Here is a 15,056-nt window from a genome sequence, read left to right as displayed (position 1 = left end):
ATTTCGATAATTTCAGAGATAAATAAAAAATATATATTTTTCAAACTTTTTTAAAAAAAATTATTTCAAATACAAGAACTGTCCTGAAATCAAAACTATATTAGGTATTTACTTTGGATAGTCTATAGTACTTACTTTCCTATAAATATTGTCGTCTTAAATCATACTGGATATTCAAACTTTCTAAAATATAAAATAATTTTTGAATGTTTGGAACCCTGTATATTATTTTTTTATTAGACGGAGAATTAAAAAATGATTTTTTTTTGTATTTAAAGTATTTAATTTTTTTTAATTATTTCGCAGATACACGCAGTATTATTTCATATGGCTTTTCAACGGTAAAAGACGAGACAAAAATCACTGGGTGGCTTCGATACAAATTTACTAAATTTACTGTGGAAAATGCCATATTAAATATAAAACCGCGAATATCTGCAAAACCGTTTAGAAAGAGAAAAAAAAACTCTATAAGTAGGGAAAGCAAACATATTTTTTCCCATTAAAGAAAATTTTTTATTTTAACGCAATAATATCTGCTAACTCCTAGTGATCTGAAATAGCCACCGAAATGCTGCTATCTCCGTAATTTTCCTTACGATCACGCTAAAGCAAACACACAGATTCTTAGTCGTATGTTTTTTTAGTACAGTACGTCGATCCAGGGTCGCACTAGGACAAAGGGGCCTGGGTGGCAATGTTAGGAGGGGCTAGTATGTTTTTTTTGGCGTATTTTTTCGCCTTACGTTTTGGTCAATTTTTCCCTATTATATGCAGGATGAGTCTTAAATAAGTGCAAATATTTTTAGGGTAGTATATTTCGACCCAAGAAACACGATTATGAGTTTTTTTGCGCGATTTTTTTTTGAAAATTTGGAATTTAAAAAGAAACATTTGGGATTTTTTTTTTAATTTTTAGTTTAAAAACATACTTTGTTTGTAATATGGTAACATAGGTAGTAGATTAAATTTACAAGAAAAAAAATACAATGATTCTCAAAATTATAGCAAAAAATTGGAAATTTTAAAAGTGAAATAACTCGGTTGTTTTGGATTTATTTGAAAAAACGGTAAAGAGAAAATATTATGTTTCTTTTATCGAGATTTACCAGCCCTGCACATATTTGCACTTATTTAAGACTCACCCTGTATAGAAATCAGGGAAATACCCTAATGCAAGGTAAACCAATGCAATGCAAATCCCATAATGCAATGCAAAAGCAAATATTGTTAAGAGAATAATAATTATTCTTAATTCTCTTTAATTATTAATAAACTATAAGGGGCCCTCCCCCCTAATAGTTATCTATATAATATGGCCAGATCGACCCTGCGTCGATCCCTTCTGTAAATACGGGGTATCCGTAAAGGGTAACGGGAAAAACGAAATTCTCTATATACGAGCAATTCATCGGCGTGCTATAAATAGTTTAAATAACATTACTTACTTGTACAAGAATTTCCATAATACCTAATCAGTTTTATTTTTTTCAACGTATTTTCACGTAAATGATACATAATTTTTATAAAAATTAAAAAAATAAGGAGAAAAGTAATAAAAATTTAATAAAATCACGCACTGTCTTCAAAGCTCGGTCTACTACCGTTGTATAAAAATTAGGATAAGCATGGAAGGATTCTACCATATCTTCTAAGAATTATAAGTTTAATTTTTAAATTATTTTCATATTCATTAAGTCTAAAATTCTGCTACTTCAGTTCTTTAAAAATGCAAAAAATTTTAAAATTTTCAATAAAAATTTATTCGTTTTTGGACTTGAATGTTTTGCTTCTAGACCGACGATATTATAAATATATGGTTATGAATATCATATTTTTTAAATTTAATTGATTATTTATAAATCTGTTTGGGTAATATTCATTTCCACTTTTTCAAACAATAAAGGTTGCACAAAATTTCAAACAATAAAGGTTGCTATCTCCAGAAGTATATTTTTATTTCTTATTTCTGCAAGACGAATATCTGCTATCTCCCTATTGTGTCGGAAAAAAATGACGTAACACGAAATATTGAGTTTTATTGTTCCCCAGCCAATAAAATTCTTATCTCTTTATCATATTAACGCATCAAAATACTTCCCATATGTATAGATATTTTTTTGTACCGTTTTTTTGCTCTCCTGTAAAATTAGGAATAATGGAGTTAGCAGTTTATCACGTTTCACCGACGATATAGGGTTTTCCATTTAAAAAAAAATCATCCCGATCCATTCACACTTTTTTGGGCAACCGTATAGATGTTAAAATATTTTCCTGGAATACATCCTAGTACATACTTTAGGTCTGAATTTAAACAAATTTCCCAAGTTTTTTATTCTAGGAGCTACAAATGCCCGACGCACTATTGCCTGTATACGGACCCTGTATAGTATAGAATTAGATGATCTATTTGAAACTCTGTATATAGAAAATTATTAACATATGAACTATGTAACTAAAAGATATTTTGTCTTATTTCAGATTATGCCAGAAATTATCCACGGATATCCAAGGACCACGCTGCCAGTGCAGAAGGAGATGACGAATATCAACACAGCAACAGATCTTCAAGTAGCAAAGAAACCAGGCTGCCTTTGGATGGAATGAACCAAGGATCGGTATGGGTCTGGACACGTCATATAGCTCAGGTCGTACCTGAGCTCGGGCGCTGTATCCAGACGTGCTGCACTCCGGGAGTGAATGTGCGCCTTTACACATTTTGCCCGGTACAGTCGCGGGTAGAGCCCAGCTGGACTCGAGAGATGGTAAGTACGACCATTTTCCTCATTGGCGTAACTACAGGGGTGCCGCCCCCCCCCCTGCTACTGCTGGGCACCCCCCTGAGAAATCCTGAATTATGACTCTTGGCTACGTATTAATTTTTATTTGCTTGTGATGCAGTAAAAATTACGTTTTCTAGTTTTATTTAGTTAACATTATTTTGTTGTGTTTAAAAAATATGTTAATTTATATTTTTTAGAAAATTTGTAGGTATTTAAGTAATCTACGGGAACAGGGTTTGATAACCAAGATGAAATTTATTGATAGAGAAATTCATGTAAACGTTTTATTCAAAAAATGTGTTTTTTAAAATAATTTTTCATTTTTAACTGGGCTCAACACCAGGCCCCGCCCCCCAGGCCCACTCCAGGATAAATTTCTAGTTACGCTAATGATTTTCCTATGAATTTCCTGATATTTTTCGACAAATTGGAACCTCTTAAAGCGGTTGGCATGAAAGCAATTCTATTGGCTGAATGTAACGTCATTTCTTTTCCGATTGGTCGAAATATTATCGGGCAGTGTATAAAATTTTTGCTTTTTTTTTAATTTCTGCTTGCTATAAAAAGATTTAATTTGTTGTGGATTCACAGTTTTCTAAATTTGATGTTTTTATGGTTGTACAGGATATCTATGTATTAAAATAAATAATTTTTAGACTTAGATACTTAGATACCTTGATGTATATAGTATTTTAGAAATAAAAGCATTATATAAGTGAATATATAATAATCACTCAATTTTCTGAAGAATATTTCTAATAGTAGTGCATTTGATATGGTTTTTCTTAAATATCTACATATATAAAATGCTAATGTTTATCTGTGTGTCGTCTCTACTGAAGTAACGACTTGCTCTAGAAAGTTGCTTTTTTACTAAAAGATAGTTAATTGGTTCTTCTAAAAACTGTAGTCGCCGGATTTTTTGTTTTTCATTTAATTAAAAAAAAAATTAAAAATATTTTTTTTTCTTATGTCGTGGCGGATGCGCCAGGCTTCAACTAGTATTATATATAATAGGGGAATAACTTATGTATTACATCTTTTATAAAATAATCTAAATAAAGTTTACAAAGCTGTAAAACACAGAATTGCATCTGCCTGTAGCTGCTTTAATTAGTGAAATATTTAATGAAGAATAACTAGTGAAATTTATATTGATAATCAGCTGATTTTTTTCTTGAAACTAATCTGAACCTTAAAAATTAAAATACTGCGTGGTTTCTTGTTTTTTAAGATTGCGAAATTGTGAAATATTTCTCTATAGTCTATGTTATTAATTGTGCATTGATTATTTTTTTCTAAATATATTTGCATTCATTTTATAAAAGCACTTGTTAGATTAGATGTTTTTTTACAAAAGATGCATTTAACCAAATAACATTTAGAAAATTAATAAAAGTAGTTTATTGTTATTGATAGTTTTTTTGAAGCTATAGTAAATTTTGCTTTTCACCCACTACTAATCTGTATATATTTTTATTTTCTTTTTTTAATATTTGCGAAGAAATTTTTAAGAGACATTATCATCTGTTTTTTTTTTAATAATGATACTTTTATTGTAATATTTTATTTATACTCTGTTGCACTCTGTCTCTATGATTTTTATCTGTTTTATCTATCTATATTTATTTTTTAAATACTTTTTTTACTAATAAATAGCTATTGAAATTTCTTGGTAACAATTTTTTTTAATAACTATAGATATATAAGGTGAACCAAAATTACAATATTATTCACCCACTCTTTCAAAAACAACTAAGATTTTTAAATATTTAATGATATTTTACTATTTCTTCGTCCATTACTAATTTCTAATTTCTGCAGAAATATATATATTTTTTTGTTTTCTTTTTTGGACATTTGGTATAGAAATTTTTAAGAAAAACTATTAGCTGTTACTTTCCAGGTTACTTTATCGTAATTTTATTTTTATTATACTATTTTTCAATGATATCTACATAATATATTTTTTAAATAATTTTTTTATTAAATAGCATAGTTATTTAAATTTCTTGGTAACAATTTTTATTAGCATTAATAGGATCATAGGTATATAGGGTGAACCAAAATCACAATAGATATTATTCACTCCCTTTTTCAAAAACAGATCACACAAAGATTTTGAAATATTTTACGCGTGTTTTATTAATTTTTCGTATTCTCTACTAATCTCTACAGAAATATGTGTATATTTATTTTTTTTATAATATTTGTATCGAGATTTGTATACCTAATATACATTTTTAAGACAAAATATTAGCTGATTTCAATGATATATAATTTCATTGGATTTTTTTAAAATAGTGCTACTTTATTGTAATTAATTAAGTATTATTAATAATTTTTTATACTTTGTTCTTTTTGGCTTACTTATATCTATATTTATTTTTGAAATTATTTTTAATTAAATAATTTTTTTTAATTTCTTGGTTAAAAAACTCATAGGTGTATAGGGTCTCAACCAAAATTACAATATTATTTACCCACTTTTTCAAAAACAGCTCACACTATGAAAAGTTAATTTTTTTATAGTCAAATCACATTTTCATTACTTAGATAGATAATATAATATATATACACTATACACTCTTTAACGCTCTGTATAACTGAGGTGTTTTATTGAAGCGCGAATATTTATTTTACATTTTTATTTTTACATATATTTTTTTATTTTAACTTTCAAAAACTCCCATCGTTGATTATTATTCAAGATTATATATTATTAAAAGCCAGAGGGTTGTTTGGGGTCTTTTTGTATTTTTTTTTCTTTTTTCAGATCGCAATCGAATGGGGACACACAATTGTAATTACCAAACTACACTTACTTTACCCATGCAGACGGCTCATGGAATGCTATCACGTGAAAATCCATCAACGCTCCCAGCTAGTAAGCGTGCGGTTTAATGTCTCTACTATCAGGCTCTAAAGACATGACCGCTGAGTTCGTGTTAGATTAATCCGTCGTTTTACTTAGTCTGGGTTCAATATCATAAGTGTCACTCTTTTTCTCTATCGCTCTATAAGAAATGTTTATAGACTTTTATCCATGAAAACAGAGATTTTTATCTCTACATTTGAAAGTATAATTATTAAATTAAATAAATGTCACTTTAACAGAATGCCAGTACTTTTTAGTGCTAGTATTTCAATATATTAAACACGAGTACTTTTTAGTGCTCGTATTTTTCTAAAATCGATAGACACAAAAAAGCAGCGTTGCGGGGTGGTTGCGATGCAATCTGTAGGCTGTGGGGACTGTCGCGAGGGGCCAGTCTCGGAGGCCTGGGACTGTTTCGCCCTGGATTCGTTCTCATATTATTACAGCCCCGGTAACAGGCCGGGGTTCCCAGGTGCTCGTTGCGTTGTAGTTTGCCAGTGGGTATGTTATTCGACCGCTCCATTACCGGGCGTAAGCTTATATCATGCTATGCAGGCTATCCCATGGGGCCGGGTTGTTGTCCTAAACGTAAAGGGTGTTTGGGGAGTGGGGCTCAGCTCAATTAGAGGACTAGGAGGCGTGTAAAGGGGTGCAGTGGGTTGGGATCATCTGGCACTCTTGGACCGGAAAGGGCAGGTAAACGCTGGTCCTTGAGTGTGGGGAATGTGGCTGAAGACGTTACGTTAAATTGTCCGATCGGAACGTCATAAAGCTATGTGGTTATTCTCAGCCTCCGATGTCGTACTAGCGCCTTGCTAGTTAACCACCATAATATAAAGCTTTTACTAGTAAAAGTCTTTATATTTTTACTTCTCCTCTCGAAACTGAAAAACGCAGGCATATAAACTTGTTTTCCGGGTTGCCTCGTTACTCGAAAAATAAAAACCGTTGTCGAATGGTTTTTCTCGACGACACAGTCAAATTCTTAATCTGATTCTTTTTGAGCTGGGTCGCCCTGTAGCCCGGTGATTTTTGGTCTGGCCAGGGTTCCAAGGAACAAATGTCCTCAGGAATGGAGGACCAAGCTGGTATCGGAGGGTCGAGGCTTGGCCAAGATTCCGTAAAGGTTCGAATTGACTGGAACAACACCCGCCGTGCCTTTGGGTCTCTCCGGTGTTTTGGTCTGTCCATTTCAACGGTTTAAGAAGGTTCTATTTCTTGGAGTTATGACCGATTAAAACCTATTTTTTCTAACACTTTAACGGCATATGGGCCAGAAAATCGGATCTTCAATAAACCACTCATTTTGCTAAGTATTATTGTAACAAAAATTCGTGTTATTTATTTTTATCAAGTCTCGGTAGTGCTGAATGGGGAGTGCTAAGGTAATGGAGGTACACATCTTTTCTTATTTTACTGTTTAGTGCTAATCTGGTCTCTAACGTTGAATCGAGAGTGTTAAGGCAATGGAGATTCCAAGTCTCTCATTGTTCTAGTGTTTTCTTTTTAGCGATGTTTAGGATTAGATTGGCATAAAAAATTCTGAAGAATATAATTTTTACTTTCTGTAATATTAAACTAAATTTAATCACTCTATTCTAGTCTCTGTAATGTTGAATCGAGAGTGCTAAGGCAGTGGATATTCCAAGTCTTTCACTGTTCTAGTGTTTTCTTTTTAGCGTTCTTTGGGATTAGATTCTCTCTCATAAAAATTGAGTTCACAGCCTTTCTTATTTTAGCGTTTCCTGTTTACTGTTATTTGAGACAATATTCTTTCTAAAAATTTAAAATATGCTATCCTAATCTCTGTAATGTTGGATCGAGGGTGCTACGACAATAGAGGTTCACAGCCTTTCTTGTTTTAGGTCTTTTTTTTAGCGTTATTTGGGGTTAGGATATTTCTTAAAATTCGAACTAATATAATTTAAAACAATAATCACCCTAGTCTAGTCTCAGTGATGTCGGATTGAGGGCGCTACGACAATAGAGGTTTACAGCCTTTCTTGTTTTTGGTCTTCTTTCTGGCGTTAATGGAATTATAATTAAAAAACATAATTTTTGTTTAAAATAATCTTTTTTACATGGCCTCTTGTGAATGGATGATACTATTACGATTCGAAGAGTAACAGCCTTCTTGTTTTAGTATTCCCGTTCACGTATAAATTAAGTAAATTCACTCTGATTTAAACTGTTTTATTCTCTATATTTTTATATAATTTCAAATCAAACTTATAATAATTTTTATTAAATTTACTGGTCTTTGAGATGAATGAATTGATAATGCTAAAATAGTGCCTGTTCCAGTCTGGCGTTATTTTAGGGTTTTCTTTTCACTGTTGTAAGAGATTGGAATAAGGGACCATGTCTATTTTTAAATTTTGCTCTGCCCCATCAAATTTTTCTCTGCTCTATCACTGTATCTAAAGTATTTTGCATAACTCTCTATCTTATCTAAACTAATTTTCCTAATAATCTCATGTCAAAACGATAGAGCTCATTTCAAAATATAAAATTTACCCTGCGATGGACAGCCAGCACTGAGGGGGAGGGACATACTTCTTGACGTCTAATCGGAATGGTGGGATGGGCCGTAGTCCAGCATATTCAGCCTAGTGTCAGTGATAGTGAGGTAAGCCTGAACACACACCTGTCCAGTTCTTTTCCATAAATCTAATTCAGAAATATTTCTACCTTTTCAGAACTATGATCGTGTACGCAGCGCGTGTTATTTGTGAATTTAATCGGTCTGTGTTAGATGTCCTGCTACTATAAAGTATTTCCAGGTTCTGTGTCGATCCTGATGACGCGTTAAATGGGATTCTCCAGGGACCGTCCGTAGTCCCTGAGGGACCAGGAGCATCCTTCTGCTCCCGCGGTGTGACGACACTGCTTTTTACGCCGTGTGGCAGGAATCGCCAGTGAAAGAACATGGAATGGAGGTGAGTTGAATTTATTTGGACTTTCTGAACTTGGGTATCTTTACTGATCTTCTTTTTATCGTTGTTTCAGCATGCAGATGAAGAGGAAATGTAGAAGAACCATTTCTGAAGCATAATTACAACGGTCGCGTCGGTTCGTGGTTCTGGGGCTGTTCTAAGGCTTTTCACAGCATTTTAAGGTCACACTTTTTATTTGCGTTCATACTTTCTTTGATTCGAATCATATATAATCCTTTGTATTTCTTGTCGTTTGTAAAAATCACAAGAAATAATATCTTTAATTTTTTTCGAGGTGTCTATTTCTCAAAATAATTTAAACCCAATTTGATTTTTACTGTTATGTTTAATTTATTATTAAAAAACATTTAGTAATAACACAAGTTTAATGAAATGTGTGCCAGGAAATGGGATCTTCAATTAACCATTTTTTTTTCAAGTATTTTTATAATAAAAATTATTATTTTTATATTTTTATCTAGTCTCGGTAGTGTTGAATGCTAAGGTAATTGAGGTTCACAGCCTTTCTTATTTTGGTGTTTTCTGTTTAGTGTTATTTAGGATTATATTCTTTCTAAAAATCCTAAGGGATATAATTTTTATTTTCTGTAATTTTAAACTAAATGTAATCACTCTATTCTAGTCTCTGTAATGTTGAATCGAGAGTGCTAAGGCAATGGAGATTCCAAGTCTGCCATTGTTTTAGTGTTCTCTTTTTAGCGTTATTTGGGATTAGTTTTTTTTTCTAAAAATTCTAGAGGACATAATTTTTATTTTCTGTAATTTTAAACTAAATTTCAAACAATAACCACTCTATTCCAGTCTCTGTAATAGTTTTCTGTAAGGCATTATCATAGGATTAGATCTTATTTTTTCTATCATCATTTTACTATCTATACTAATATATCAAATCCTTAAGTGACTTACATACTGATTAATCACGATCCTGCTCAAATCACTCAACGTAAGAAGCTCAATTTTGGCATACAGGTTGATTCTAGGGTGTAGAGGTTCGATAAGAAGGGATTTTTCGAAATTCCAGTTCCAAGAGGGTGAAACCACCCCTCAAATATTACAATATTTTTTATTTAAAAAACGGTCAAGTTTCCGAAAAAACGCTTAAACACGTATATTTTATTTTGTTTTTCTACATATTTTAAGATTTTTTAAAAATGTATACAGAGTCTTTCGAAAAATCTGGTCATTGATTAATCACGATCCTGCTTAAAGCGCTTGACGTAAAAGGCTGATTTTTGAAAAACAGATTGACTTTAGGGTGTAGAGGTTCGATAAGAAGGGATTTTTCGAAACTCGAATTCTAAGGGGTGAAATATTAGAATATTTTTTATTTAAAAACCGGTGAGTTTTTCGGAAAAACTCTTAAACACGTATATTTTATTTTGTTGTTTTACATATTTTAAGATTTTTTATAAATTTATACAGGGTGTTTCATAAAATATGACCACTGAGTAATCACGATTCTGCTTAAACTGCTTGACGTTTAAAGCTGATTTTTGGCAAACGGATTGACTGTGGGGTGTAGAGGTTCGATAAGGAGGGGTTTCTCGAATCTCAAATTCCAAGAGGGTGAAAACGCCCCTCAAATATTACAATCGAATTTGTGTAATTAAAAAAATATTTGTTATTTAAAAAACGGTTAGTCTTTCGGGAAAACGCTTGGACAAGCATCATTTATTTGTTTTTTTACATATTTTGAAATTTTTTAAAAAATCATACAGGGTGTTCCAAAAAGTTAGGTAATTTCTTAACCATTAGCTTATTTTTGGCAAACGGATTTTTCGAAAGCCAAATTCCAACGAGATGAAACTACCCCTCAAATATTACCAAGTTATATAATAATATCGCCATATTGTTTTTTTCTCATTCTGACATAAATGTGAGAAAATTCTATCCAGTTTGTAGGTTAATGGAAATTCTTGCTTTGCTTTATCATTACCATTACAAATGATTAATTCGACGCGAACGAAGTCGCTGGTACACGCTAGTTAATTATATAATTTAAAAAAATGTATGAGGTATCATGTTTCTTAATAAACTTTTACGTTTATACTAAAACCATTCAAAATATTTTTAATTTTTTTCATGTTTAATATAATAAAACTTAAATTTGATAACTTTAAAATAATGCATTTTGTACATCATTAATTGTATTTTCGGGTAAACTAAATTCTCGTTGAAAATAAAATTAACTCATATTTTCCTCATTTATTATTAAATCTCTAGAGTTCTCTATACAGATTTATCTCGCTAAAGACACCTTAAATCTTTCTTGTCACCTATAGTAGTAAATCTATAATTTTTGTGGCCTTCAGATGAACGATGTGCAAGGTCTCAGTCGTAGTACCTTCTTCACTAACTGTTGTCTTAAGGTACTCTTGTCCTTAAGGCTGTTTCTGAGGAGGCACGACGATTGGTGCAGGTCTGGAACGAAGATTTTCTGAAAAAGGACAGTAGGATGGAGAGCATGGAACGAGATAAAATCAGGTATGTTATAAGATTTATTTCTTTTTTTATTATTTTCAACTAACGTATTTTTTCTGTTGTTTCAGGTTAGTAAGCGTATATTTTTTGTACAAGGGATGCACATCGTGGGGAGTGCTCTGCAAAAAATGTAAGTTTATAAAAAAAAAATCCTGGTTATTTTTCCTGGTTTATTTGGTTGTTCGTTTATTTTCCTTGAGATGGCGTGAGCGCGGTCCTGCAGGAGCTAAAGTCACCTGTGGGGCCCCTCACAGAAGCGAAGCAGTGTGTGGAGTCGACCTCTACCGGGGCTAAAGTCCCCTGTATGAGCGTCCTCACAGAAGCAAGTTGGGTTGACTTCCGCAGGGGCTAACGTCCTCTGTGGAGGCTCCTCACAGAAGCAAAGAACATGCTTTCCTCTCGAAAGCAGCCGAGGTCCATTGGGGTTGTTATGTCTATCGGTCTTTTTATTGGGTTGTTAAGTCTATCAGTCTTTTTATTGGGTTGTTATGTCTGTCGGTTATTCAAAAGAATGTATTTGATAACTTCTAAATTTTTTTAATTCGCTTTTATTTAATTATTACTATTTTAGAGTAAACGCATGTCAATATCAAGCACTTCGATAGCTAAATGTTTAATACAAATAGTCTAAATTTATTTTTATATTTTCAATTTAAGTTCAGATATAATTCTAGGCCCCAGAAAAAAGGAATCAAGTTTTATAAGTTGTGTAGTGAGATTTTTATGATGTCACTATTAGTATTAATATTTTCTGTAATTTTAAACTAAATTTAAATAATCATCCTATTCTAGTCTCTGTAATGTTGAATCGAGGGTGCTAAAATAATAAGGATTCCAAGTCTTTTATTGTTTTAGTGTTTTCTTTTTAACGTTATTTGGGATTAGATTCTTTGTGATTTATACTGTTTCAAAAAAAAACTTTTATTAACTATTATTAATATCATTCTTCATATTATCTTAGTCAAATTGAAATCTAGACAATGTCTAACAGATTTTTTTTATTTTCTTAAATTAAACGTGTAGGTTTAGGTAATTCATAACTTCCTAATTTTTTAACTCACTTTCTTTTATTTATTACTACTTTAGAGTAAACGCATGTCAATATCTAAGCATTTCCATACAAATAGTTTAAATGTTTTAAACTTAATTTTGTATTTTCAATTTAAGTTCAGGTATGATTCTAGGGCCTAGAAAAAAGGAATCGAGTTTTTTAGTAGCGCAGTAGAAATTTTTGGGACTTTTTGAGGTCATCATTAGTTCAAGTTTAAATTTTTGAGGTCCAAAACTTAACAGGGTCATATATAAGTCTGGTTTATTTTCTTACAAGAGTATAGGTCTTGGCGCTCTACAAAGACTGATAGAGCCTCATCTATGAGCTTCCAGTTTGAGTCGACATCTTCAGATGATTTTTGCAGGGTGTTTGTGTCTTATAGCCTTGTTTATATATTCTTACTTATAGGTTCGCGCTGGTTGAAGATATACTTTGTTTGAAGCTGTATACAACAGGTCAGAGTCATTTCGGAGCCAAATTGAGGTCTACACAATCAAGATTCTCTAGTACTATCAGTCTTTGTATGACTCTCCAAGCATCCACAGCAGGGTCATTTTGAGTAGATATCTTTAGTTATCTGAATGTCTTACAGGTTCACATTGGGTCATGTTCAGTGTTTCAATTTTTTCAGCTCCAAGCTCTTCAGGGACTAACGTTCTCTCTATGAGCTGCACTGTAGGTATTGTGGATTGGTTGTTGTATATCCTTTTTTTCAGGGCGCTATATGTAGAATTTTTGGGAGGGTAGTGTTGAGTGTTGTGAAGAAAATATATAGTGATATATACTATACAGGTAAGACAGGGAGACGCGATATCCCCAAAGCTGTTTACAGCAACACTAGAAGAAATCTTCCGTCAACTGGACTGGAGCAATAAAGGATTAAAAATAGATGGGGAATATCTTAACAATCTAAGATTCGCTGATGACATAGTCCTAATTGCCAATAGTCCTGAAGAGCTACAAGCCGAAATTAACGAACTAAATACAGCCAGCAGTAAAGTAGGTCTCAAAATTAATGTATCTTCTACAAGCAAAAACTAAAGTAATGTACAACGAACTAGTAGACAGAAAAGACATTCTAATGAATAGCACAACACTAGAAATAGTAGAAGAGTAATTATATTTGAGACAACTTATACAGAGTTCGGGATCTCTACCACCGGAAATCAATAGAAGATGTAGCATTTTCACGACTTGCGACCACATGTTTACTAAACACAACGTTGGATTAGTTACAAAAAATAGTTATCTCCCTACCTTGGGTATTAAAATAAATGTAAACGTTTTTATAACGTTGTGCCGACGTTGGACTAGTACTACAGCAAAGTAGAATCTTCTGCGACGTCGAATAAACGTTGTCTTGTAACCTTTTTTGCTTAAGTGATCTTTTTTTTAGATAAAATCAATTGCATCGAAACTGAAGTGTACAAATAAAATATATTGGATGTCTAAGTAAGAAATTATTTTATGAAAAAAAACGTATAAATATGTGGCAAATTTGTGAATTACTTTGGTAAACCATAATATTTATTATTATAAGACAAAATTCTAGTTTATAATTATACAGGGTGTTTCAAAAAACATGTACCATCTCTCGTGGGGAGATTCCTCACGTAAAAATAAGATTAATTTTTCATATTAACATAGATTCTGCTTTGTTTCGTAATTACAGGGTGTTAAAGTCTTAATATTTTTTCGATTTATTATAATTTTCTTCCAAGTATTTTTAGCGTTTCGAATGAAATTTCGATGGTAGTTACTATATATTATATACTTTAGATTAAGTTACTATAAACGTGACATATTTTGAAGCTCAAAAAGTGTCGACATTCACCAGGGACCTGCATACGGGTTATAACTAGAATATTTTTCTAAAAAAAGCATGTACGCCACTGACTTTTTTTTTCTCTTGTTAGCGAAATAGTGCAACCAATTTAATGCCGATTAAAAGTTGTCTCTTGATATTTTGTCGATTTCGGCTTCATTGATGAGATAAACACAATTTTATTAATTTGCCTGGATCCAAGTCTTATAGCAACCTTTAAAAAAAATAATACCATAAACTTGCGAGAGTTTTCAATAAATATTCATTGAGTCCTCATAAAAAATATGAAAAAAAGTTCCTATAAACATGGGTATGGAAATACCTATGTTTTGGGGGTCGCGGAAATACCCATGTTTGGGGTCGCACCACTTTGGCACTTTGTGCCATTGTATCGGTTTGTAATCGCGGTGCGATCCCTTTAGACACACATTTATTAATATTAATATCATTCTGTAAAACTTAATGGGGTCTAATAAAGAAATTTGAATTTCAATTTGAAATGCATAGTTGAGTTACAGGATGTTAAAACTTTTTAAAATTAGGTTTTTTGTAATCATCTTAAATACCATTATTTTTTTATTTGAAATTGCTCTGAGTTGGACTAATAGTAATAATATTTAAGAATAAATTAAGTAAAATATATAATTTATTAATTTTATTTTTATTTCAATTTTATTAATTGTGATTTATAAAATTGTCTTCATCTCATCAAAGAGGTCGAATTCGACAAAATATTGGGAGTTAACTTTTAATTGGCATTAAATACACAATTTTGATATCAAAAGAAAAAAAGTCAGCGGAGCACATGTTTTTTTTTAAATATTCCAGTGATAACCTATATAATGTCCCTGATGAATTTATCGACACTTTTTCACGACCTTAAAATATGTAGCACTTATAGTAACATTTACTCTCAAAATTTCATTCGAATCACTAAAAGTACCTATACTTGGAAGAAAATTATAATAAATTGAAAGATTATTAAGATATTAACACTCTGTAGCTACGAAACAAAGGACAATCGGACCTATAATCTATAATGATATGAAAAAATAAATCTTATTTTCACATGAGGAATCTC

General features: G+C 31.6%; 1 protein-coding gene across 1 annotated transcript; it reads left to right on the top strand.

Annotated features, from left to right (window-relative positions):
* Window positions 1-697: 697 nt before the first annotated feature.
* LOC115883834 lies at window positions 698-5,762 on the top strand. Its single transcript, XM_030902240.1, has 3 exons — window positions 698-713; window positions 2,482-2,765; window positions 5,560-5,762. The coding sequence occupies exons 1-3, from the start codon at window positions 698-700 to the stop codon at window positions 5,707-5,709; spliced, it is 450 nt and encodes a 149-aa protein (XP_030758100.1). The 3' UTR covers window positions 5,710-5,762.
* The last annotated feature ends 9,294 nt before the right edge of the window (window positions 5,763-15,056 follow it).

The sequence above is a fragment of the Sitophilus oryzae genome, unplaced genomic scaffold, assembly GCF_002938485.1.
Source record: "Sitophilus oryzae breed Bouriz unplaced genomic scaffold, Soryzae_2.0 scaffold_1_pilon_pilon, whole genome shotgun sequence".
Taxonomy (NCBI): Eukaryota; Metazoa; Arthropoda; class Insecta; order Coleoptera; family Curculionidae; genus Sitophilus; species Sitophilus oryzae.
The sequence above is the reverse complement of the archived record's forward strand: the minus strand, read 5'-3'. Positions and strand labels throughout refer to the sequence as shown.